General features: G+C 36.8%; 1 protein-coding gene across 4 annotated transcripts; it reads left to right on the top strand.

Moving 5' to 3' along the window:
* Window positions 1–208: 208 nt before the first annotated feature.
* Window positions 209–23744, top strand: LOC132606239 (uncharacterized). 4 transcript variants are annotated; one of them, XM_060319644.1, is made up of 9 exons: window positions 209–396; window positions 2819–3055; window positions 3892–3945; window positions 5681–5743; window positions 6172–6356; window positions 8086–8159; window positions 9863–9936; window positions 17510–19772; window positions 23330–23744. In XM_060319644.1, exons 8-9 carry the CDS (start codon window positions 18299–18301, stop codon window positions 23362–23364), a joined length of 1509 nt encoding a protein of 502 aa, XP_060175627.1. In that variant the 5' UTR covers window positions 209–396; window positions 2819–3055; window positions 3892–3945; window positions 5681–5743; window positions 6172–6356; window positions 8086–8159; window positions 9863–9936; window positions 17510–18298; the 3' UTR covers window positions 23365–23744. The 4 variants fall into 4 exon arrangements, 3 of the variants coding, with proteins under 3 accessions (XP_060175627.1, XP_060175629.1, XP_060175628.1); XR_009569647.1 differs by lacking the exons at window positions 17510–19772; window positions 23330–23744 and adding an exon at window positions 10664–10863 and having other exon boundaries at window positions 5692–5743; window positions 6267–6356; XM_060319646.1 differs by lacking the exons at window positions 209–396; window positions 2819–3055; window positions 3892–3945; ... (2 more) ...; window positions 8086–8159; window positions 9863–9936 and adding an exon at window positions 14316–16583 and having other exon boundaries at window positions 17510–17596; window positions 18297–19772.
* Window positions 23745–26654: the final 2910 nt, after the last annotated feature.

Below are 26654 nucleotides of genomic sequence, written 5' to 3'. Positions count from 1 at the left end.
AAATCTTTTCTTATTTGAATTATGTACCTAAAATTTAGGATTACTATAAATTATTAAGATATGAAGTCAATAAACATCTAAGTATTTTTTTCTACTATTAATAAGTGAAGGGTTGGGTATGACAAAGGGCATATAAGTCAATATCAATTTTTTTTCCTACTGTTAATAATCAAACATGTGTCCCACCTCCACGCATTTCTTCCAATGATCTTTATATATTGAAAAAAAAGGAAAAACGGCTCTCCTTACAAATTTTAGAAGCTACCAGAACATCAGATCTATTCACCCTCACTTCATCTTCTCCGCTTCTGACATCGTTACTGCTCCTCAATACAGACCCAATTTCTCTGCTTTGGTTCGACTTAGTCTTCGGTGGTGTTGTATCAGTGAGTTACAGTAAGTTATTTTCCTTCTATTCTTGGTAGTTAATTTGATGCACAAGTAAGAGTGAATTATTCTTGGTAGTTAATTTGATGCACAAGTAAGAGTGAATTGATGACTAAAATGAATACCTAAGTTCATAGACATGCACACCTAATAACAATTTCTTGTCGTACAAAGAAATTCACTGGTGTTATGACTGGGTTGTAGAGTGTATTTCGTGAATTTGTATTTTATTTAATCCATTGTATTATATAAAATTACCTACTTTTTCCATCCATTTAATTGGAATATAATGGTCCTACAATTTTGTTTCACATTAATAGTAGAAATAAGTAATTTTCCATGTCTGTGTCTTTCAACTCGAGCTCTTTCATATTGAATAATACAAGCCAATTTCCTGGAAATGTTGTTGGATTATTGAGTGGAGAAGTTGGATTTTCAAAAAACTTCCATTTGTTTATGCTTGCTGATTTTGGGTGAGTCTCCTATTTGATTGATATGAGTTGGCTTCTTCATTTGATATTTTCCTCTAAAAGATGGCCTGTTTTTGCTTCTCTGTGATGGTGTTCTGTTCGCTGGTTATTTCTATGTGTGGTATAGAATAAATATTTAAACTTACAAATTAAACTTTAATATATAACTTTATAAAGCACTTGAAAAGTTGATGTATAACAATGAAAGAACGGAAAAGGTCCAAAAATACCCTTAAACTATTGAAAAAGGCTCATAAATACCCTCCTTCCATCTTTTGGTCTAAAAATACCCTTCCATCCACCTTTTAGGTCTAAAAATACCCTTAAGGTTTGTTTTTGGCTCAAATATACCCTTTAAACTAACAGAATATGTTTTTTTGTTTTTTTTTTTCGGAAAAGGTCCAAAAATACCCTTAATCTATTGAAAAAGGCTCATAAATACCCTCCTTCCACCTTTTGGTCTAAAAAAATATGAACGAAATATGTTTTTTTTTTTGGGTTTTTTTTGCATTTCATGAATAAAAAAATGAAATAGGAAATTATAATTTTTTTTTTACATTTCGTGTATTAAAAAACAAAATAGGAAATTATAATTTTTTTTTTCATTTCGTGTATTAAAAAACGAATAGGATAAAAAAAATTAATTTCGTTCATATAAAAACGAACTTGGAAAATATATATACCAACGAAATAAAAAAAAATATATATATATATATATATTCCAATTTCGTTTTTATATGAACGAATTTTTTTTTATCCTATTTTTTTTTTAATACACGAAATGCAAAAAAAAAAATATAATTTCCTATTTTATTTTTTAATACACGAAATGCAAAAAAAAAATTATAATTTCCTATTTCGTTTTTTTATTCATGAAATGCAAAACAAACCCCAAAAAAAAAACTTATTTCGTTCATATTTTTTTAGACCAAAAGGTGGAAGGAGGGTATTTATGAGCCTTTTTCAATAGATTAAGGGTATTTTTGGACCTTTTCCGATAAAAAAAAACAAAAAAACATATTCTGTTAGTTTAAAGGGTATATTTGAGCCAAAAACAAACCTTAAGGGTATATTTAGACCTAAAAGGTGGATGGAAGGGTATTTTTAGACCAAAAGATGGAAGGAGGGTATTTATGAGCCTTTTTCAATAGTTTAAGGTGGATATTCAACACTAGAATTGGATTGCTTAAAAGTCTTTGGGGGGACTTAAATATGTGAAACTTACAGATTCTCCTGAAAGCAACTATTGTCAAAGAATCTACAGGACTGTAAAGAGCAGCTTCTGAGTACCAAAATGGACCATTTGTAGTTTGTTTATGGTATCCAAGCCCCTTTTCCAGACAAGTTATAGCATCATATACTTGTAAGTATAGTATGTCTTTTTCCTAATATCATATAATTCTACAATTTTGATCATTTTGTTCTGTTGTTATGTAGTATGAGAATAATGTACACCTTGAATACCTGGAAAATTGTGGAGGATTCCTTTGGGGACACCATTGGCTCATGCCAAAGAAAACTCTCCTGAAGAAATTTTAGAGAGCCATACTTACAGCTTTGTTTATCCCTTCATCTATGAGGAAGATTGCATTGGTTTCTATTGACTTAATAATTCTACCGGAGCGATAGACCAAAATGTTAAATTCTATTCCCAAGTTGGCTGTGGCTTATGTTTTTGTTATCCTATTTTGCGAATATTAACTTTCAGTTCTACCTTTCGGTTGTGATTGCTATGTGAAATTAAAAAGCTACTAACTATTCATATAACATATGTAAGTTATTACTTGCATTTACATTTTTCATCAACCTTACTTGCCTCATGGTCATAGACCAATCACTCAACTATCTGGAAACTTCCATTTTCACAGTTTAAGAATAATCTTCTAAGTTTTACTTGAATATACTCTTGATTTATCTTTAAAAAATCCTTAAATCCAGTATTAAATCATAGATGCTTACAGGTGAAAGACCTCAGAAGTCAATTGTTTATGAAAGCGAGAAGATGTGGCATGACTCCGAATCATTACTTGAGGAATCAAACACAAACATCATAGAAGGCGAGGAGACAAATTCTAGATAATCAAATGGAAGCTTCTATCGCAAAATTGCATTGCCAACAAATTCTGCAAGAAATCGGTCTAATCAAAGGGAATGTTAAAAGTCTATGGGCTATGGCACTGAATAGTGAATACTTCGAGGTTAGCAGGATTCCTTCTCCTTATAGATTATTGATTTTTCGTTCTAAATGATTACGTGTAAGAATAAAGTTGCGCATTATTACTATGTATTCGTTAATCCATTGGTTGTTGACCTTATAACATTTGCATTTCTCTCTCTGCCTCCTTCCTATTTGAACTTGACAGGGTATTTAAGATGAACGTTGGCAATATTTTTAGTATTTGTTGAGGAAAAAATAGAACCATGTTTTTCCTGCGAGTTTCCCAGAATAAAACAGAGGGAAAGTGTATTCAGAAGTATGACTTATCCAGAAGGAAAGTTGTACTTTTCTATCTTGGGATAGGATTGCAGCAATCAATTGTTCAGAAAGTAATCACTTGAATTAAAATGAAAAAGAAATAAAAGTGCCTTTGTTCTGTATGATTCTTTTTTGGCAGTACAAGTGCCGTTTCTTTTAGCATAGACATGTTTAGTCAACTTGATATTAAAAGTTCTAAGCTTTTTGGAATACAGGGATGCTACCGCCCCTTTTTACTAACTTGCAGCCTATATATGTCCTCTCTATTTAATGAAGAGAGAAAATCACTCCATTTATGTTAAGTAAACCATTGAGACTATTTAAATCCTATCAAATGTACGTGCCTTTCTTAGCATAATTTAACATCCTACTAATGTAAGATTTCCTCTGATGTTCTGCTTTGTTCGTATTGTTTAATTTTTCTTCGGGTTTTATATGTATATAACTATGGATACACTTTCCAAAATAGACATACTCTTCCCTTATAAATTTATAGACTTAGCTCTTTGCTTTTTGTGACTTTAAGCATGATAATTGATCTTTGTTGCTTTTTGACAGGATCTGTTTACCGAGCTGATGATTGATGACATAAAAGCAACTAAGCAACTTAAGGTAAGCACTTAGTTTGCAACTTATGCGTCTTTCCAAGCTTAGCAAAAGTTAGCAGTGGACCCTAAGCGTGTTTGCGGATAACCATCTTTAATTGTAATTTTGTTGGAGAGCTTTATTTGGAGGTATAAAAGCAGAAGTTAAATGGAAACGTACACTTAAATAAACAAATGATTGTTACGCCGAAAATAGTAGTTGTTGATATAAGTGACGAGCTTACAGACAATTCTCTCGCACAGATTACTACTCTGTTACAGCGAGATCATACAGTCAAGACTCAGCCTAAATTTATTCCTGTTTGTATTTAGGCGAATAAGTAATGGTGAAGCAACTTCGTAACCAAATGATTTCCCTCCAACATTGTTACCAATAATCTACTCAGCATTGAACAACATTTATTTATTTTGTTCTTATCCCAGAATCACTTGAAAATGTTGAAGGGAAATTAGTGTTGTGTGGAACGCAACAATAATTCCAAAAGGACAGCCAGTGAAAGAGGCTGCTGCTGCTGCTATGATTCTAATAACCGAACAAATTGAAGGTTACACTATACCTGCACGCGATTATTTTCTTCCAGCAACACGCATTAGCTATGCAGATGCACATAATCTCATAGCCTATATAAACTCGACATCCTCCCCTATGGCCAGTATTTTATTCAAGATGTACTATAAGGGGAGAAAACATGCTCCTATTGTCAGTTGCTTTCTTTTCGTCCAGTGGCGCAAGCTAAGCAACTCCTGAAATATTAGAACCAGATATTATTGGGCTCCAGATTCAATCTTCTTGCAGCTTGCAATCTGCTGCTTCATAAATTTAGTGTAAAGGTGGTGGAAATCTCCTCTTAATTTGAATATAGGCGGTCAAGACTTATTTGACCATTTAAATTTGATGAATAACTACCAACAAAATGCCCAGAGACAGACTTTATTGCTATAAGAAGCTAAAGTTTTGGTTTGGCCTTTCCTGTGTCTTTTTAAAACTAAGAGGGACTCTATATCTTGTCGCTTCCTCATTAGTGGTATTCTACCTGTTCACTATTGTCATACATCTTACAACACTACCCCTGTATGTAGGAGGACGATGCAAATGAACCTACTCACTCATTTATCTCATTATTAGTTCCTCTACAGCTCTCGCTATCTTTTATCTCATGATTTGTTCCTCGACAGCTCTCGCTACTATCGTCCGTTGATTCCCCTTTATTAACAAAAATATGTTTCCAAATTCTTTATGCAGTCCGTGTTGCTTTAAATATGTCCTAAAAATATATAGTGTCTTCTTTGTAATGAATACAATGTTTTGGTGTTTGTCTCTGACAAGTTCTGCTTAAAGTGAGCCCAATGGTGTTATCAGTGGCTTTTTAGTTTCTCGCAGCAGAGAAACAGGAAAATGGATAGTTCTATGTAAGTAATTGCTACATTTGCAGTTATTTATCCAGTTTTGTTTGTAAACCCATGATTCTCGCTAGAAAAAATTAACAGTCCTTGGCTCTTTCTCTTTGTTTGGCATTGATACGTTGTTATTGTTGATTTTTTATTACGTGATCATAATCTTTATCCTAATTTCGCAGTCTTCCTCGGTTATGACGGTTTTGCAACCAGATTGGTCTTTAAATTTGGTCTGCCTTTACGCTTTTCCACCATTTTGCGGATTTTAATTTCTGAATACATGATATTATCCGATATTTGTGATTTATTTAATTGAATATATTGGTCTGAATTTTCTGATAGCACAGATGTTTTGCAGGTGAAAATTGCTGGAGATGGGGGAAAAAGAGAGACTGCTTCGACTGGACAAGGTAATTTCTACACTTTTTTGCTCTGATGTTACATGTTTAGTTAAATAAGGCTAAATGGTTGTATTTTATAAGTGCTGTATATTGTATGTGTGTGCTTTGGGAATAAATGTTAAGATTACAAAACTTAAGACTTCAATGTAGAAATTTTATGAAACGCTTGAAAAACTGATGCCCAACAGCAAAATAGACAAAGCACAAATTGAACTGGCGCAGCAATATCCATATTTCTGTGCCAAAATAGTCCAAAAATGAGTACACTGAATGGCTCTAGCACAAAATAGACTGCGGAATTGTGGTTGTCATCCACATACATCCTACAAAGTAAAAAGTGCATTTTCATCAACACTTCGTTTGAGTAAGAAAGAATGCAACAACTGTTTTCTCATGCTCATGCATACCTTTTAAATTAAGAATGTGTCATTTTGCAGCAGCTGCTCTTATTTCTGAAGTTTCTTGCGACGGTTTACTGCTGCTGAAGACATTTTACTATAGAATATAGTTTTGCTATTATTTTGGGATGCAGTTCGAGCATCTTTTTGCTGCTGCTTCGGGATACAGTTGAAGCCTTTTTTATCCTGCTTCTTCAAGTCGCTTTTTCCTTCTGTGATATTAGGTTAGCTCTCCAGTATACTATCTTTTTATGGTATTGTCCACTTCTCATATTACTCTACTATCTCATTCGTTGCGGTTTATTATCATATACAAGGAAGTGAAATTTAGACAGTACAATGCTTCTGAGGCTAGAAAAGTGGTGTGGGAATTTCTAGAATGGAGTTGAAACCTTTGACTTATGGCTTCTAACTATTCTGTTTATGGAGAAGCATGAATGAAATTTATATAAGAGGAAGCTTACTTTTCAAAACATCCATTTCCATGAGAGAATGTGTAAAGAAATATCATAAGTCCCATTCTTCACTATTGTTTTTCTCGGTTAGCTTTGGGCTTCTTTCTGAAATTCGTATGCTTAAACAAAAGTTGTGGCACTAAAAATATAAAATAAGAGTTGTGAATAGTTTTGAGTATGCTCAAGTCATGTAGTATGAATGTTGCTACAAAGTAGTCTCTTGCTCGAGTCATTTACTGTCTTCATAGCATCTTATTTTTGAGCTGCTTAGGTCATTCCGAGCAAATCTTCTAGAGAGTGTACCCTTAGTTTCTACTGTCTCTCTATTCTAAAATGAAAAATCGAAAAAAGAAAAAGAAGCCAACTTTTGACAAACATAACTTATAAATATTGGAGTTTTTGAACCATGCTAAATTTCAAGTTACTGGCTTTTGAAATCACGACTTAAAGTTGTGATTTTAACTAATAGGTAATGACGTATTAGTTTACTGAGTTAAACAAAGTGATCCCTTCCGTCTCACTATTTACTAATAGTAGCTACTATTTTTGAAGTCAAAGAGGTTAGAAGACAGAATAGAAACAAGGTTACAAAAGCTAACTTTCCATGTTTTAGAATATTTAAGAATTGATAAAGAGAACTTTGATTCTTTTGACCATTACTGATGAATTTAGCTGCATTCCCTTCTATGCGAAGATATATGATGGACTGAATTCTTTGACTTGCTTGAACTTATCCATGATAAGTCTTCTCTGACTTTTATTTTTCTCATGTGTATCGAATGGTATTTAGGTTCTAATACAACTTTTGATAATGAGTAAAACAGCATCTGGCGGAGCTCATTTTTGTTGCGAAACATGTGTCTTATTGTTATGGATCATTATTGTTATAGATCATTGGAAGTGTGCCGGTTATTTATGTCGTATCAGTATATTCGTGGATGTAAGTTGGAACACGGGTAGAGTTCGACGTGCTAAATGCAGTCTGTGAACTACCTTTTTGATATTTATAGTAATTTGAAATTACTCTTTTGGTTTGTATAATATAGCTTTCTGATTTTGTTATTTATCTTAACAAAAAAGCATAAAGTTTAAAGCATTACTTTTATTCAAATTGCGCACGGGCCAATAGCTGTTAAAGTGCATATTTCACCCAATTGTAGCATAACTCATGCATAAGTTGGACTGACAACCTCACTGTTTTTGTCTTTCTAGCATGATATTTCCTTTTCTTTGGATAATGTTTTGTCTTTCTAGCATGATATTTCCTCTTCTTGGGATAATGTTACAACACAATTAGAACCACCACGAAATTCCAATATTAGATCTTATATGTACAGCGATGTTGGGGAAAACCCCATGCCCATCACGGGCACGGTTGGTGTAATGATATGTTTCTTTTCTGCTTCTTCCTTATATTACACACAAAAAAATTACGGACTTAGCTCTTTTGTTTACCACCAAGTTTTCTACTGCAACATCATCCTTATCTGTGATGCAGATCAAAGTCAGACCAAAAGAGTGTCTCTTCCCTTTTAAAGCTCAAGTCAGCATATAATGTTACTTCAAGTAAAGGTACACATTCATCTACTTGTCTATTGAAGATGAGTCTGAGGTTTTCTGGTTGCCTAATTTTAGATATACGATCAGTATAGATTTTGGCATGAAGGTATACTTCAATGTTTGTAAGGATGGAATATAAAATTTGATATCTAGCATGTATTTAAAGAAATCACTTTAAAGAATAAAATTTAAAGTTTATTAGAGCAAATTAAGGATAATCTTATTTCTAGATACCAAGAGAGTTCAGAATGTTGAGGAAAAGGTATGCAAACTTTTATAGAAGTTTGAGCACGTCTGGGTTTTATGTAGTGCCTAAATTAAAGATCCTGCAGTTGCAACTAACCTTGAAATGTTCATGGAGATAAAGAGGATCTTTGATTGAGATGCCACATGGATTAGAATGGGAGTTCAGTTTTAAGCAGAAGATTGTTTACCATGCCTTACCATGCCTGCTCACACAGGTGCATTAAGGCAAAATGAAAGAGTTCCAGTGAAGCGCCATGAAGCGTCTCAGCAGTGTATAAATATAAATGTGAAACTTTAAACCCGTATATGCTGAAAATGGTAAGGAAAATAAGAAGAAGAAGACAGAGATGTGTTCCTCTTTACATAATCAGAAAGCTCCTGGGAATTTTTTTTCTTAATTTTTGGCTCAAACGAGACTAGACTTTTGGATGAAATGTTGTTAAACATTAGATGGAGGAAAGAGTAGGAGTGAAAACTTCAGTCTTGTGAATTTTATTGGGATAGCTCTCACTATGCAATAAAGACACCAGGTAATAAAAAAGTTTCCACCGCCTTTGGATTTAAATATGAATCCGCCCCCTTTTTTAAGATGCACAGCCTCACATGGGACATGGAAGTCACTTGAGTACTCATTTGATAAAGAAAGAAAACAAATGTAAAGCAGAGAAGGGATTAACTTAGAGTTTTATCTTTATTCCCCCAAATCAGACACAATGATGCCCATTAACTCTTCTGGAAGCTTGTGATAACCAATCTTTTTATGTGTAGGGCTGGACCATATAATATATGGGTTCACGTGAATCCAATATGTTTTATTCATACTCTGTTTTTGTTCCCTTAATCTAATTGTTGCAAAGCACAAATTTACTTTCCTCTCCTAGAGTGAAGCTCTTTCTAAATTTTCCAGTGTTGCAAATTTTCTATATTTGCTTTTGCATTTGGTGTAAGGAGCAAGAAAATATTAAGTAATTAAGTTTCGACAACTCATTTCATCTGGTATTAGCAGTTTCCAATAGTCATTGGAATGATTTATATAACGACATCAAGTTAGCCACAAAATGTGAATTATAGAAGGGTAATTCTATCTTATCTGCACATACATGTCTGAAAATAGATGACTTGTGTATGTGTAATTCTATATTATTTTTATTACTGATCAGTGACACCTTTTCAATTTTTGGCACTAATTAATTACTACAAATCGATATGTCCATACAAAAATCTGTTGTATCAAGCTTGTTCTTGGCTGGTTGATATATGTGCATGTGCAAATTTTCCTTCTTTATTTGTAGATACAAGTTTCGAAATATATGCCTAGATGCATGTTTTTGGTTTTTCATTTTGGTTCTACAAAATTCAAAATGGTATTTGAGTACATTGGTTTGGAAATGATGAAAAAAATTATGGACTTAGCTCTTTTGTTTACCACCAAGTTTTCTACTACAACATCATCCTTATCTCTGATGCAGATCAAAGTCAGACCAAAAGAGTGTCTCTTCCCTTTTAAAGCTCAAGTCAGCATATAATGTTACTTCAAGTGAAGGTACACATTCATCTACTTGTCTATTGAAGATACCATGCTTTCTATTTAGTTGAGTCTGAGATTTTCTGGTTGCCTAATTTTAGATATACGGTCTGTATAGATTTTGGCATGAAGGTATACTTCAATGTTTGTAAGCATGGAATATAAAATTTGATATCTAGCATGTATTTAAAGAAATCACTTTAAAGAATAAAATTTAAAGTTTATTAGAGCAAATTAAGAATAATCTTATTTTTGGGTTCACAAAATGAATGTATTAGTTATGACTTGTAACTTCGTATGCTTCGTCCTCCTTTTTCAAGTAATACCTAGATGAATCACATGCTGCCAACAATCGCTGCTACAGTCCAGTTACATTTACAATGTAGTACTATAACTTTGTTCCACTATTGAATGTACATAATATGAGGCATACTACATTAATTTTATTTAACTCCTACTAAACAATTAAAACAAATAGGGAATTATCTTCTCAAAATTAGATCTGTTTTACATAATATGTATGTTGCTTTGCTGCTTCTATTTCTTGAAAATTTGCAGGGAACTTCCCTTAGTTCGATAATTGCTACTCAATTAACTTGGTTTTGGTTTCATTCTTCACCTTTTAATTTGGACAACTCTTATGGTTTGTTAATAGAATCCTCATACTGCTACATGATTTTGAACTTTTATTCCAACTCTCTCAAAGATTGATGGTATACCTTAAACATTGCATTAAAATTTGCAGATTTATCGGGATACTGTACAAGTTTCTCTTCTCTTTTCCACAGCCGATAACAACTGGTTGAATCCAGATTGTACCCGCTTATACCAAGAACATCAAGAATTTCACAACTTTTCTCTTTCTAGCAAGCTTGGCAATGTAATAATATAACTTTGTTCCGCACAATATGAAGCATATTATGTTATGAGTAATATTTAACTTAATGGTACCGGTTCCTTTTTTTTAGTTAAACTCCTACAAAACGAATAAGGAAGTACCTTGCAGAAGTCGGACCACTTTTATATAACAACATTCGCCCATAATATTTAGGCCTTCCTTCCCTACCTTTTAGGTGTAAAAGTCAATTTTTTCCACCGTGTACAAAAAAAGTCTGGCTTTTTCACTTCTTTTTGGATTAGGAGTCCTTTTCTCCTCATATTTAGAGCCCATTTGGATTGGCTTATATGTCGCTAAAAACAGCTTATAAGCTGTTTTCAGCTTTTTTGAGTGTTTGGCTGGCCAGCTTAAAGTAATTTTATGCTTAAAATAAGCTCAAAAAAATAATTTGGCCAGTTTGGCTTAGCTTATCTAAAGCAGCTTATAAGCTGAAAATAGCTTATAAGTCAAAAAAAAAAATAAGTTGGCCTACCTCAACTTTTTTTTTTTTTGGCTTATAAGCTGCTTTTTTTAAGCTCATCCAAACAGGCTCTTAGTATGTTTACATATTCGTTTGTTATTACATTTGAACAGATTACAAATAAAGACCTATGGTCTATAATTAAATGCGAAAACAAATTTGAAAGAGTTTATTAATAGATTTTTACATTGTAATTTATTCAGTAAAATAGTTTTACTATTTTTCTTAATTAAAATAATAGTAGAAGAGTAGTAGAAAAGCGTATACTAGTACAATCTAATTATATTTATTAAAATAATTGTGATAAAATAAAAACAAAAACAAGGGAGGTCAACAATAATTGACGAGGTTGATTAGTCCAATTATAGTTTTATTGATTAAGAGTAATAAATAGATTTAAAAAATTGTAATAAAATAAATAAATAAGGGAAGTGTGATATTGTAAACCGCAAGAGAGGTTACTAGGTAGTAAAATCGAGGGAGGGGGGGGGGGGTGTGAATAATGATTTAGCTATGAATTATCAAAAGAAATTCTTAGCGATGAACAATTTAGCGACGAAGTTCGTAGCTAAGTCCAATTATTTTTTTGTAATGTTTATTTTCAAATAAGGTACGCGCTTTTGTGACGCGCAAAGTACACTAAACTAGTTTTAAAATAAATAAAAAGGAAAGAAAAAACTATTTTTCAGCAAATAAATAAATAACCTATTTTCTAAATCCTGCCCCACCCCTACCGGACTACTGCCGGCAAACCACTAAAACAAGTTTGATGCCTGCAAATTCTGGCCAGCTACAATGTTAGATCAATTGTGTAGATGTTCTTACACAATCTACATGTTGCCGTTCTTGATTGCCACTGAAACCCTAAGGTTTCTCCGTTCCGCAAAGGGAGTAAAACGGAGGATCCACGTTTCATATGGAGGACGAAAGAACGGAAACAATGGGGTTCTAGGACGAAACTGGATATCCGAATCGGATATCCAATTTGAAACGTGTTCTAGGATCCCTTTTTGGATTCGTTAAGCTCCGACTTGGAACTCGTCGGACTCCGATATCTCTTTTTGCCTTTGAATACTTTGTTAATTGATAGCTTAATTATTATTTAGTGCAACATTATGTTGCAGAATCCTTATTAGTATCAGAATAAGGAATAATAACCAGTTGGTAAGTTAATTTCTATGCTAAAATTGAACACAAGAAAATTAATGTATGGTAGATCTTAGTAGGGGTGGGCGTTCGGTTCTTCGGTTCGATTCTTTCAAACTTCAGTTCGGTTTTCGATTTTAAGTTTTTCAATAGTGTGTACCGAACACCAAACCGAACTAATTCGGTTCAGTTCGGTTTTTTTCAAGTTCGATTCGATTTAATTCGATTTTTAAATTCGGTTCTTCGGTATTTATTTGGATGGAACAACTAAGTAAAAAATTAAGAATAAAACATAATAGCAATTGTGTTCTGAAATTACAGAAGTCCACACAAATAGCAATTCAAGATTAACATAATTTAATTTCTCCTCTACCTTCACATATTTGCATCCCTCAACTTTTAAGCAGAATACCTTTACAGTCTCACCATATGCAGCCCTTGAAATTGAAAATTAAGAGCAGTAAGAGTCAGCCATCTCGAGTCGCAATCGCCTTCGCCCGTCGCCCAGTTGTCGGCTTCAATTCTTCACAGTTCACTCACTCTTTAGATGTGAGCTGAGGAAAGAATCGTTCAGTAGAGGGCAACAACTAGGGTTTATTTTAGTCGAACAGGAAATAAGAATTAGGAAAGAGAACTAAAGTCTAAAGGGAATTCAGGAATGGGCTTGGGTTGCAATGGATCTGCAAAGGTTATTTAGGAATTGATTGGATTGGTCCAAGATCAGAGTAGTTGAGTGCCTATTTTATTAAATTATGTTGTAAAATTTCAGTTCTTCGGTACACCGAAGAACTAGTACCTTAAAACCGAGAACCAAACCGAAATACTGAAATTATAAAAAAATAAAATCGTAACAGAACCGAAAAAACAAAACAGAAGAACCAATTAGTTCAGTTCGGTCCGGTTTTGTCATGACCCAAACTGGAGGGCCATGACGGGTACCCCGGCCCTACCTGCTAAGCACCGCTAACATATTTTCCTACTATAATCATAAACAAGATAGAAGTCTGCTGAGTCATATAAGAGATATGCTAAAAAGGAATAGGCCCATAAAGACATAATATACAATCATATTGGACAAAACTGCACAGTAAAATATAAAACGAGTCTAACTGTACCATGACCGTCTACAAGCCTCTACTAGATCATCTGTCATAAAGAAATCGAGACAGGGCCCCGACACACCCATATATACACAAAAGAATGTCATACCAAAACACGACAGCAACTCCAGAACAAGAGGAGTGCTTCAACGTCAGCTGAACAACAACCTACTGAGGCGGATCACCAATCTATCTATTTGTACCTGCGGGCATGAAACGCACCCCCCCCCCCCCCCAAAAAAAAGGGACAGTAGTACAGACAAAGTACTGAGTATGTAAGGCATGAGAGTAATAAGAAAGAGACATAAGAGACACATAGGACGTAACGAATGCAATCTGTATGTCTGACCTGCCTCTGTAGACCAATGATGTACATAAATGCGGTGCATGCATGCATGAGGTCATACATATATATGTGCATATATAATGTCTGTCAAGCCACTGTGGGCATCCCATCGTGTTGTATCGGCCTCTGTGGGCATCATCATCATCATCGTCGTCGTAGTGATCATATGACCAACTGATCAGGTGGTAGTCTGTATATGTATATGTATAAATGCAATGCCATGCAATGCAAAACATGATAAGAGTACAAGTAACTCTAGTGATCATACTGAATATGAAGGAAGACTTTCTGAAGATACATTATGGAACATGAATCAAATGGATCATTCCTAACTCTAAGAATAAAGTCATTATGGATTAACGTTACGTGTTGTTCATACAGATCATGCCAAAAAGAAAGGAAGGAACGGCCTTAACATACCTTGTCGTCTACTTAGCCACTGTTACACTCCATAATAATCCGTGCTACTATATTAAAATAAGAAAGAATGAGTTAAGAAGGTTCAAGGAAAGTTAATCGAGTTAGTAAGAATATCGTTATATATATGGTTTTCTTAAGTATCCCAAGGTGACACGGTTACCTAAAGGATTTGAAATCACGCTATGAGTATGTATATGAGGTAATGCGAGTGACCTTTTAAAAGTATTTGATATTATTAGTAACGATATAGAGGATGGACAAAAGATATGAATATACTTTTGCGATTGGAGTTTCGTCGAAGCTTTGTGAGTTCTCTAGTTATGTTTAAGGTTATTGTGATTCTCCGGACCCTTCGAGATGCGTATATGGATTTTTATGGATGTATATAAGTGTGTATACATATGTATAAGAGGTTACATGAGGTTGGGAGAGGACTAGAAGTTAAACGAAATGAATCGGAACAACCTCAGAAAAATCTCGGACCCGATTTTAGCCTATATTGTAGGAGGCATATCTTCTAGTATATAATGAGTTTTAAGGTGTTTCAAAAGGCTAAAATTAAGTTCATCGAGTCTAGTTTACAACGCAACAAACCGCTCGTCCAAATAATATCGGGATAAGGAGATATGGACGATGCAAGTTGGATTATTAAGTGGGGATTAAGACTTAAATGTATACAAATTTTGCACTAGTGGCCGTGTGGGCCCCACTACCACATGACAAAATCAGATTTTTGCCATACTTTAATGGGGGAAACGTTCAAGACAATATTGGGCAGAAAAATGGTCTATTTTGTTTACCAAAGTTGCATGCCACAACTCACTTCCCAATCCCACAAAGTGAACAAAAATCTGCCCATTATTTTAAAGCCATGTTTGGCCGTGTAGAATAATGAAATGGTCAAAGATTCTTGACCCAAGTTAGTGTGGTACACATGGCCAAAACATGGGGGGAATACATAATGTGAAAAATCTGATTCACAATCAACTCACAAGTTCATTTCAACACTTACAAACTAAGAACACTTAGAGAGAGAAGGGAGCTCTCGGCCAAGAACTAGCCGAGAGTGAGGTCCAAAAATTTGCTCCAAAATTTCAGTCTTCTCCATCTAATTTACTCCTCATCTAGTGTATAAGAAGGTGTGTTAGTTGTTTAAGAGAAACAAGAAAGTGAAGCACCCAAATAGAGTTGAAAATTCGTTCAAGGGAAGCACAAGATTGAAAGGTAAGAATGTTTGTTGTTTCTTGTGTTGCATGATGATGTATAGTTCATACATGTTGTTGTTGGATGGTGGTTATAGTTGAAGTAGAGAGTGAGCCGTGTGAGAGGTGAGTTTATGACTGATTTAATTGTGCATGTATTGTTAGTGAATTGAATATGTATCAACATATGTAAATGAACAAAGATTGTGGGAGTTTGGTTGTGATGTTGCATGTTGGCTATTGGACTGTTTTTGCTCGAAATTAAAATGAATCATGTGTTGAAGATTCTGATGAAGTCATGCTTAATCTTGTTGAACATGTATTGGAAATGAATTGAATGCATTGTAGTTGGATAAACGAATGAAAATCATGAAGTTGGAGTAGTTGTGATGAAACCGGGTAGGGGGCTGTTTTGGACGAATTCATGGACTGTTTTGGGCTATAATTTGATTGTTGTTGTTGTGGACATTGTAGTGTATTGTATGCATGTTTAATATGTAAATTAAGGTGTTCAAGAAACGAATTATGTTGAGGGGTAAGGGCAGTCCAAAAACCGTGGACAGTTTTAGGGATTAGAAGTGAAATTGTGTGTGTTGAATGTTGGTTTTTGTTGCAAACGTGTAGTGAATGTAAAATGCCATGATTCAAGTTAAAACTGAACTGATTGTGGGCTGTTGTAAGAGTGAAGATGATGCTAAAACAGTTCCAAGATTTCATGAAGGTAAAGTCATGAAAAGTGTTGTGTTGTTGCAAGTTAAAAATTGGAAAATTGCTAAGTAAGAATGGAAATGATGTGTGTGTTGGGTTGCCCTGTGTATGAGACTGTTTTGGGTGGTGTAGGGACTGCCCAAGTTCCCTAAGTCATGCTTAAACAAGTTTTGATCAATATATGAAAGAACGACTAGCCATGTTAGCTTGTAACGCTAGTTGGGTTAAATGCGAACGAAACGTCGTTTAATTGTTAGAAAGGAGTTGTGAATGTCACAATACGTGTTGAATGCCCTTGTAGACTAATTGTAGTTCTTCACATCTTGATATAGGATAAGTGTTTTTGGGCAGCAAGTACAAGTTAGAATACAACTAAACGCAAAAGGTATGTAAAGCCTATTCCTTCTTTCTTTTGGCATGTCCTAGACGTAAGTATGAAACGATATGAACCTTGGGGTAAATTCTATTCTCTAGTTCCATGCATGACTTATGATTCTATATTTCCTTAATGCTATTGTCACAAGCCTACTATATGATTGACTAATGAATGATGTATAGAAGTTCCTACTCTTAAAGAATTGCACAACTAGAGACATACTTGACTTTCACAAGCTATACCATGTTGAAGCGATATACGTACATGAAATCTGAAACGTTTCTTGTAATAGTTTGTATGAGACTTAAGATGAACTGAATATGAATATTATTTTTACACTTTAGAGCTGGTTAGTTGCTTATCCACTGAGTCTCAAAAAGATGAATTGCATATATGTGGTTGCTATTTATTCTGCTCGTGCTTACCGCTATATCCTTCACTGAGTCCCGGGCCAGGACACGTTCTCGTGCGCATATTTACTATATTAATCACCGAGTCCCTCACTAAAGGGCCGGGACACGTTATATATCTATGTATATGATGATATGATGACATGATGATATGGAGATGGTGGCCAGGAGGGCATATTCCCTATTACCGAGTCCCTTATTAAAGGGCCGGGACACGTCTATGTTTATGTTTATGATGCTATGATTTTAATTACCGAGTCCCTCATTAAAGGGCCGGGACACGTTATATATGTTATATACAGAATGATTTTGCAACTTTGATTACAAAACTCTATAACGATATTGATATGAGAATGATACAGATGAAATATGTCCAAAGGCAAGTTTTATGAATTTCTGATTGCTGCATTGGGTCCTACATACTTTGTCTCCTTATGAGTCTATTACTACATTTCATGCTTTACATGCTCAGTACATATTCCGTACTGACCCCCTTTCTTCGGGGGGCTGCGTTCATGCCCGCAGGTACAGACGCTCGTTTCGGAGATCCGCCAGCTTAGGACACTATTTCGGCTATTTTGGACTGCTCCTTTGTTCCGGAGCTAGCTTGTGGTATAACTCCCTTATGTTGTATTCGTAGGTGTTTATTTGGGTATGGCGGGGCCCTGTCCCGCCACATAATACGGTCATTACTCTTAGAGGTCTGTGGACATCGGTGTGGGTCTGTTTGTAGTTGTTGATGCGTTTTATGTCTATGACTTATGTTTGGGGCGTACCCATTCGTAATGGCAGCCTTGTCGGCTCGCACATGTATATGTTGTTCTGTTGGCCCTGTGTGGCCTTTGTTGGAATTTGCTGTGTACAGGGTTATTTTGGATAGTCCGAAAAACAAAGGAAACTCTGCCGAAATTTTCTTTGAAAATCTTATAAATTTGAAACACCGCCTTGTCGGCTTCTGTTATATACCTGGATGTGTTTGATATAATCTAAGGCAGCGTTTGATATTTGTGTCAGTATAAGTCATCTGTTTGCCGCCCGGATTTGTGATTGTGTTCGGGTGCCCAATTCGGGCACTTGTCACGGCCCACGGGGTTGGGTCGTGACAGAAGTGGTATCAGAGCGGTCAAATCCTCGGAGTGTCCACAGACTGTGTCTAGTAGAATCTTGTTTATCGATGTGTTGTGCACCACGTTTATAAACAGGAAGCTACAGGACATTTAGGGTGTTTCCTTTCTTGAAATCTTAGATCGTGCGATAGAGCTGTGCTATTAGGATGACTCTGTTCTGATCAGTTGTTGTGTTTTTCTTTCAGTGATGCCTCCGAAAAAGGCAACGGCTGCCCAGAAGAAAAAGGCGGTGGTAGGAGAGACTAGCCGGGCTCGAAAGGGTACTCGGACCCTTGCTCAGATAATGCGTGATATTGCGCCCCGGCCAACAGACTCTGCTACGTCATCATCATCAGAGGAGTCTGGAGCACCAGCCGCTGCCATTAGGGATCAAGGGACGGCTTCACCATTGACTCCAGAAGCTCCAGCGCCCGAGCCTCCAGCTCCTCAGCCAGGGGCGGAGGATAGGACATTGAGGGAGGCTGTACAGTTATTGACTACTTTGGTAGCGGGACAGGTTCGCAGACGCGGGCAGAGAGATTATGATGATGATGACAGGCGTGATAGCCTGAGGGTTCGTGATTTTCTGACATGCCGTCCCCCAGAGTTTTTCGGGTCTAAGCCCGAGGAGGACCCCCACGACTTCATTCGGGGAGTGCGGCGCTCATTGGATTTGGTCAGGGCTTCAGAGACCGAGTCCGTTGAGTTAGCCTCGCACAGATTACGAGATGTTGCTGCCAATTGGTATGAGTCTTGGGAGCTGTCCAGAGGTGAGAGGGCTTCCCCAGCTACTTGGGATGAGTTTGTGACTGCTTTTCTCCGCCACTTTCTGCCCCCGGAGTTACGGCGGGCACGGGTTGATAAATTTTTACAGTTGCGGCAGAACGGCCGGAGTGTTCGCGAGTATAACCTGGAGTTTGATTCTTTGGCTCGATATGCCCCTGCTATAGTAGCGGATATGGCTGACCGTATGCACCGGTATGTGATAGGATTGGACCGCTACTTGATTGACGGTTGCATGGCGATGGCGTCACAGACAGATATGGATATCGCCCGGTTACAGGCCCATGCCCAGGGTATGGAGGACCGATACAGGGCCGATTATGCTGGTAGGGATCAGTCGGGCAGAGATCGTGATAGGAGACCGCCCAAGCGGGCCAGGTCAGCTGGGTATTTTGGTGAGTTTCGGGGCGGGCAACCCCAACAGCAGCATAATAGCTACCCTTCTCAGCCGGCACAGAGTGAACCTCCACGATTCACTGGTAGGAGGTTTGATAGCACAGGGTATTCGGAAGCTGGTCAAAGCTCCATGACTTCAGGTTTCCAGATGCACAGGGATTCAGGCCAGGCGAGGCCATCTATACCACAGTGCCCTCGATGTGGCAGGCGCCATCTGGGGGAATGCCGCCGCATTACTGGTGCTTGTTTCTCTTGCGGACGTCAAGGCCATACTATGAGGGAGTGTCGATTTGGGGGTGGTGCAGGTGGTGCAGCTCAGCCTACGGGATCAGTTGCTGGTTCTTCTTCTTCAGTTGCCATGCGTCCTATGGGACAAGGTATTCCGATACCAGCAGGCCGTGGCAGAGGCCGTGGAGGGGCTTCCAGTTCTGGCGGTCCTTCAAACCGCTTATATGCTTTAGCTAGCAGACAGGATCAGGAAGCGTCGCCAAATGTGGTCACAGGTATACTATCGATTTTCTCCCGAGATGTATATGCATTGATAGACCCAGGATCCACACTGTCATATATTCACCCTTTGTTGTTAAAAAAAAAAAAAAAAAAAAAAAAATAATAATAATAAAAAAAAAATATATATATATATATAGGGATAAATTATGACGAGCTTATAGTAAAAGGAGTAGTAGTATGATTAAGATGAGAGTACGGAGGAAAATGAATTGTGACGGATGTGAATGTATTGGTAAGACAGGCTGTGAGGTAGTGAAGGATAAGATTTACTAGGAAGGGTAAAAGGTTAAGTATGCTTATACAACACTAATGTAACATTCGAGGACGAATGTTCCTAAGGGGGGAAGAATGTTACACTCCATAATAATCCGTGCTACTATATTAAAATAAGAAAGAATGAGTTAAGAAGGTTCAAGGAAAGTTAATCGAGTTAGTAAGAATATCGTTATATATATGGTTTTCTTAAGTATCCCAAGGTGACACGGTTACCTAAAGGATTTGAAATCACGCTATGAGTATGTATATGAGGTAATGCGAGTGACCTTTTAAAAGTATTTGATATTATTAGTAACGATATAGAGGATGGACAAAAGATATGAATATACTTTTGCGATTGGAGTTTCGTCGAAGCTTTGTGAGTTCTCTAGTTATGTTTAAGGTTATTGTGATTCTCCGGACCCTTCGAGATGCGTATATGGATTTTTATGGATGTATATAAGTGTGTATACATATGTATAAGAGGTTACATGAGGTTGGGAGAGGACTAGAAGTTAAACGAAATGAATCGGAACAACCTCAGAAAAATCTCGGACCCGATTTTAGCCTATATTGTAGGAGGCATATCTTCTAGTATATAATGAGTTTTAAGGTGTTTCAAAAGGCTAAAATTAAGTTCATCGAGTCTAGTTTACAACGCAACAAACCGCTCGTCCAAATAATATCGGGATAAGGAGATATGGACGATGCAAGTTGGATTATTAAGTGGGGATTAAGACTTAAATGTATACAAATTTTGCACTAGTGGCCGTGTGGGCCCCACTACCACATGACAAAATCAGATTTTTGCCATACTTTAATGGGGGAAACGTTCAAGACAATATTGGGCAGAAAAATGGTCTATTTTGTTTACCAAAGTTGCATGCCACAACTCACTTCCCAATCCCACAAAGTGAACAAAAATCTGCCCATTATTTTAAAGCCATGTTTGGCCGTGTAGAATAATGAAATGGTCAAAGATTCTTGACCCAAGTTAGTGTGGTACACATGGCCAAAACATGGGGGGAATACATAATGTGAAAAATCTGATTCACAATCAACTCACAAGTTCATTTCAACACTTACAAACTAAGAACACTTAGAGAGAGAAGGGAGCTCTCGGCCAAGAACTAGCCGAGAGTGAGGTCCAAAAATTTGCTCCAAAATTTCAGTCTTCTCCATCTAATTTACTCCTCATCTAGTGTATAAGAAGGTGTGTTAGTTGTTTAAGAGAAACAAGAAAGTGAAGCACCCAAATAGAGTTGAAAATTCGTTCAAGGGAAGCACAAGATTGAAAGGTAAGAATGTTTGTTGTTTCTTGTGTTGCATGATGATGTATAGTTCATACATGTTGTTGTTGGATGGTGGTTATAGTTGAAGTAGAGAGTGAGCCGTGTGAGAGGTGAGTTTATGACTGATTTAATTGTGCATGTATTGTTAGTGAATTGAATATGTATCAACATATGTAAATGAACAAAGATTGTGGGAGTTTGGTTGTGATGTTGCATGTTGGCTATTGGACTGTTTTTGCTCGAAATTAAAATGAATCATGTGTTGAAGATTCTGATGAAGTCATGCTTAATCTTGTTGAACATGTATTGGAAATGAATTGAATGCATTGTAGTTGGATAAACGAATGAAAATCATGAAGTTGGAGTAGTTGTGATGAAACCGGGTAGGGGGCTGTTTTGGACGAATTCATGGACTGTTTTGGGCTATAATTTGATTGTTGTTGTTGTGGACATTGTAGTGTATTGTATGCATGTTTAATATGTAAATTAAGGTGTTCAAGAAACGAATTATGTTGAGGGGTAAGGGCAGTCCAAAAACCGTGGACAGTTTTAGGGATTAGAAGTGAAATTGTGTGTGTTGAATGTTGGTTTTTGTTGCAAACGTGTAGTGAATGTAAAATGCCATGATTCAAGTTAAAACTGAACTGATTGTGGGCTGTTGTAAGAGTGAAGATGATGCTAAAACAGTTCCAAGATTTCATGAAGGTAAAGTCATGAAAAGTGTTGTGTTGTTGCAAGTTAAAAATTGGAAAATTGCTAAGTAAGAATGGAAATGATGTGTGTGTTGGGTTGCCCTGTGTATGAGACTGTTTTGGGTGGTGTAGGGACTGCCCAAGTTCCCTAAGTCATGCTTAAACAAGTTTTGATCAATATATGAAAGAACGACTAGCCATGTTAGCTTGTAACGCTAGTTGGGTTAAATGCGAACGAAACGTCGTTTAATTGTTAGAAAGGAGTTGTGAATGTCACAATACGTGTTGAATGCCCTTGTAGACTAATTGTAGTTCTTCACATCTTGATATAGGATAAGTGTTTTTGGGCAGCAAGTACAAGTTAGAATACAACTAAACGCAAAAGGTATGTAAAGCCTATTCCTTCTTTCTTTTGGCATGTCCTAGACGTAAGTATGAAACGATATGAACCTTGGGGTAAATTCTATTCTCTAGTTCCATGCATGACTTATGATTCTATATTTCCTTAATGCTATTGTCACAAGCCTACTATATGATTGACTAATGAATGATGTATAGAAGTTCCTACTCTTAAAGAATTGCACAACTAGAGACATACTTGACTTTCACAAGCTATACCATGTTGAAGCGATATACGTACATGAAATCTGAAACGTTTCTTGTAATAGTTTGTATGAGACTTAAGATGAACTGAATATGAATATTATTTTTACACTTTAGAGCTGGTTAGTTGCTTATCCACTGAGTCTCAAAAAGATGAATTGCATATATGTGGTTGCTATTTATTCTGCTCGTGCTTACCGCTATATCCTTCACTGAGTCCCGGGCCAGGACACGTTCTCGTGCGCATATTTACTATATTAATCACCGAGTCCCTCACTAAAGGGCCGGGACACGTTATATATCTATGTATATGATGATATGATGACATGATGATATGGAGATGGTGGCCAGGAGGGCATATTCCCTATTACCGAGTCCCTTATTAAAGGGCCGGGACACGTCTATGTTTATGTTTATGATGCTATGATTTTAATTACCGAGTCCCTCATTAAAGGGCCGGGACACGTTATATATGTTATATACAGAATGATTTTGCAACTTTGATTACAAAACTCTATAACGATATTGATATGAGAATGATACAGATGAAATATGTCCAAAGGCAAGTTTTATGAATTTCTGATTGCTGCATTGGGTCCTACATACTTTGTCTCCTTATGAGTCTATTACTACATTTCATGCTTTACATGCTCAGTACATATTCCGTACTGACCCCCTTTCTTCGGGGGGCTGCGTTCATGCCCGCAGGTACAGACGCTCGTTTCGGAGATCCGCCAGCTTAGGACACTATTTCGGCTATTTTGGACTGCTCCTTTGTTCCGGAGCTAGCTTGTGGTATAACTCCCTTATGTTGTATTCGTAGGTGTTTATTTGGGTATGGCGGGGCCCTGTCCCGCCACATAATACGGTCATTACTCTTAGAGGTCTGTGGACATCGGTGTGGGTCTGTTTGTAGTTGTTGATGCGTTTTATGTCTATGACTTATGTTTGGGGCGTACCCATTCGTAATGGCAGCCTTGTCGGCTCGCACATGTATATGTTGTTCTGTTGGCCCTGTGTGGCCTTTGTTGGAATTTGCTGTGTACAGGGTTATTTTGGATAGTCCGAAAAACAAAGGAAACTCTGCCGAAATTTTCTTTGAAAATCTTATAAATTTGAAACACCGCCTTGTCGGCTTCTGTTATATACCTGGATGTGTTTGATATAATCTAAGGCAGCGTTTGATATTTGTGTCAGTATAAGTCATCTGTTTGCCGCCCGGATTTGTGATTGTGTTCGGGTGCCCAATTCGGGCACTTGTCACGGCCCACGGGGTTGGGTCGTGACAGCCACTCAACGTCTATTGTCCCGAGATTATAAATCTACATTCAAGATGATTCATACTAAGGTTAAGTCATTGAAACGCTTATAAGATCAAACTAAACTATTGAGCTAACGAAATTTGGGCAGCATTTCCCTATATCACCTACTTCCACCAAACTTCAAATCAACTCCTAACATCAATAACAACATCAACCATAGTCAAAATATTACATTCAAATTACACTCAAATCAATCCAAAACTTCTTTTCAAATTCAATCCATAACCAATACTTCAACTTAATACCTTATAACTTCTTTACTATGATTCCCTTCAATTTTAAGACTTGCTAAACCTCCCAATCAACTCAACATAAGTAATAAAGTGAACAACATACCTTATACTTGAAGAACATAGCCACATACAACTTTCTCCCATATTTAATCACCACCAATCCAACTAGAAGCAACAACACACACTCTTTTATGAACTAGCTTAGGGTTTCAAGGTTAAATCTTCTCTTGAAATAGCTTGGAATGTTTATGAGTGTTTGAGAGAGCTTAGAGGGTCTAGAGAATCTGTTTTTGGTGAAATAATGACCCAAGGTCGTGCCCCTTCAATTTATAACAAAAAAGAGATTTTCCATCGCCTCAGTTCCACGGTCACTTTCACAGACCGTGAATAATTTCACTGGCACTGAAAATGGCCGTGAAATCAGTCTAGTGGCTCCTCTCCACTGCCTCCAATTCACGGTGGCCTAACGCCATTTTTACGGCCCGTGAAATCATGAAAGTGGGCGTGAAATGGTCTCCGTCCAGTTTTTCGACGAAACGTATTCTTTCCGATTCGTTTAACGTCCAACCTTTATACTTTTTTTCAAACATGTTTAAGAACTTATACATCTCCGAGATACACCCATAGTCCTTATACATAACTCTCCGATGATTTCTAATACAAACCTACGATGACCGACTTAAAGCGAAACTTTAACGTTTGAGAAAGAACAAGGTGTAAAAGGTTTTTTGGTTTTCGGTATTTATGACTACCCCTAAATCGAGAAATTTCAATTCTATTTAGACTTTTTCTGTTAGTTTGCATGGTCGTTACCCATGGTTTCATAATGTACATACGTATTGTATTGTACTGTATTAATTAATACAATATTTTGATAGACCGTATCATTCGTTGTAGTTTAATGATATTTTTATTGTTTTATTTGACTATATGGTACTGTATAACAGCTCGTAAATTTACTAAAATACCTGTAACCCTTAATTACAAACTATTTTATAGATACTAATAAAACTAACGTAAATGATAAGATAGGAACTTTAAAAAATAAGTAGGTAGTGGGTGGGGGTTGTCATTGGGTGGGTAGTATGGTTGTGGTGGATGGTGGGTGGTTGGTGGCAGAGGATGGGGGTTGATGGGGTGGGGTAGGGTTATAGGGCTAGGTTGTGGGGCAGGGGAAGGGGGTGGTGGTAGGGGTATAATGGGAAAATGAAATACTTAACCACGCAAAAACCATCAAATTTGTGGTTACAAACATTCCATTTTTTCATTGTTATATAACCACGAAATTATAATAGGTTTACAACACTATGCAACATAATTTTAAAAACCATAACAACGAACATGGTTTCATGGAAAATAATACAATAATGAACCACGGGAAACAACCATCCAAACAGGGGTTTATAGGAAGATTGTTGTTCATATCACATACTTAAGGCTTATTTATTTGTATACCTGCACTGTGTTTAAAAATGGGGAAGAAGAAGAGAAAAAATAAAATAAAAATTGGCTAAGTAGAGCGTCTCCTTGTAACTAACCTTCCGGTCGTTATGAGTAATGTAGGATCAACCCACCAAATGTAACCTTTCCAAGGGTAGAACGAACCAGTAGAACTCAATCATGTAAGCTTATGAGCTGAAACTTGACTTGTTTGTGGTTGTTACTTGATTTCCTTGAGTCCGTCCGGGGGTAACGTAGAAAATTAGAACTCCGTTGAGAATTCTGAGGCCACGGGTGGATTCGTAGGGTGTCTCTATATATATGTACATGTTTGCTTTGTGTTTTTGAGGTCTCGGATGAAATGTTGGATGATAAGGGGGAAAACTGGACAAAAAGTCGAGCTCACTGTCCAAAATGGACCGCTGCAGCGGTGGGGGTACCGCTACGGCGATACCCTATAGCGGCATCTTGACCGCTGCCAGCGTCCATCCATGTTCTCGGTGGTATCTGTGGCGGGTAGTGGACCGCTATGGCGGCACCGCTATAGCGGTGGACAGACCGCCATAGCTGTCAAGCGGATCTCTTTGGTCCTGACCACTATAGCGGGACCGCTGTAGCGGTCGACAGAAAATAGTGGCCCGAATTTTTTATACTTAGTCTCATATTCTGTATTCACAAAACACCAACACACTTCCCAAAAAGCACCTAGGGTGAAATTTCAAGCTAGGGCAAGAAACTCTTAAGAGGTAAGTTCCATCTATTCCATTCTATCATACCATTCTCCCTCATGATTGTTATCCCCTTGGTGGGTATTTAATGGTGAAATTGAATTAGAATGTCACGATCAAAGCCGATGAGCCGCGACGAGTGCCTGATCTCTGGTGACCAAACACCCTTATACTCATATCTGGATAACATTACATACTATGGGCCCACAAGTAACTCAACTTGGACTAAGCTGACTCATGAAAGGATAACATCAAAAACCATGCATAGGTGTATATATATATATATATACACACACTGATGATAACAATG

This window comes from Lycium barbarum, chromosome 8 (assembly GCF_019175385.1).
Source record: "Lycium barbarum isolate Lr01 chromosome 8, ASM1917538v2, whole genome shotgun sequence".
NCBI lineage: Eukaryota > Viridiplantae > Streptophyta > Magnoliopsida > Solanales > Solanaceae > Lycium > Lycium barbarum.
This window is presented reverse-complemented; position numbering and strand designations above follow the sequence as displayed.

Coding starts and splice junctions, on each gene's coding strand:
- LOC132606239 (XM_060319644.1), top strand. CDS start 18,299: ATGCCTCCGAAAAAGGCAACGGCTGCCCAGAAGAAAAAGGCGGTGGTA. Junction 19,773..23,329: donor GTCGCCAAATGTGGTCACAG/GTATACTATCGA, acceptor TCATGCCCGCAG/GTACAGACGCTCGTTTCGGA.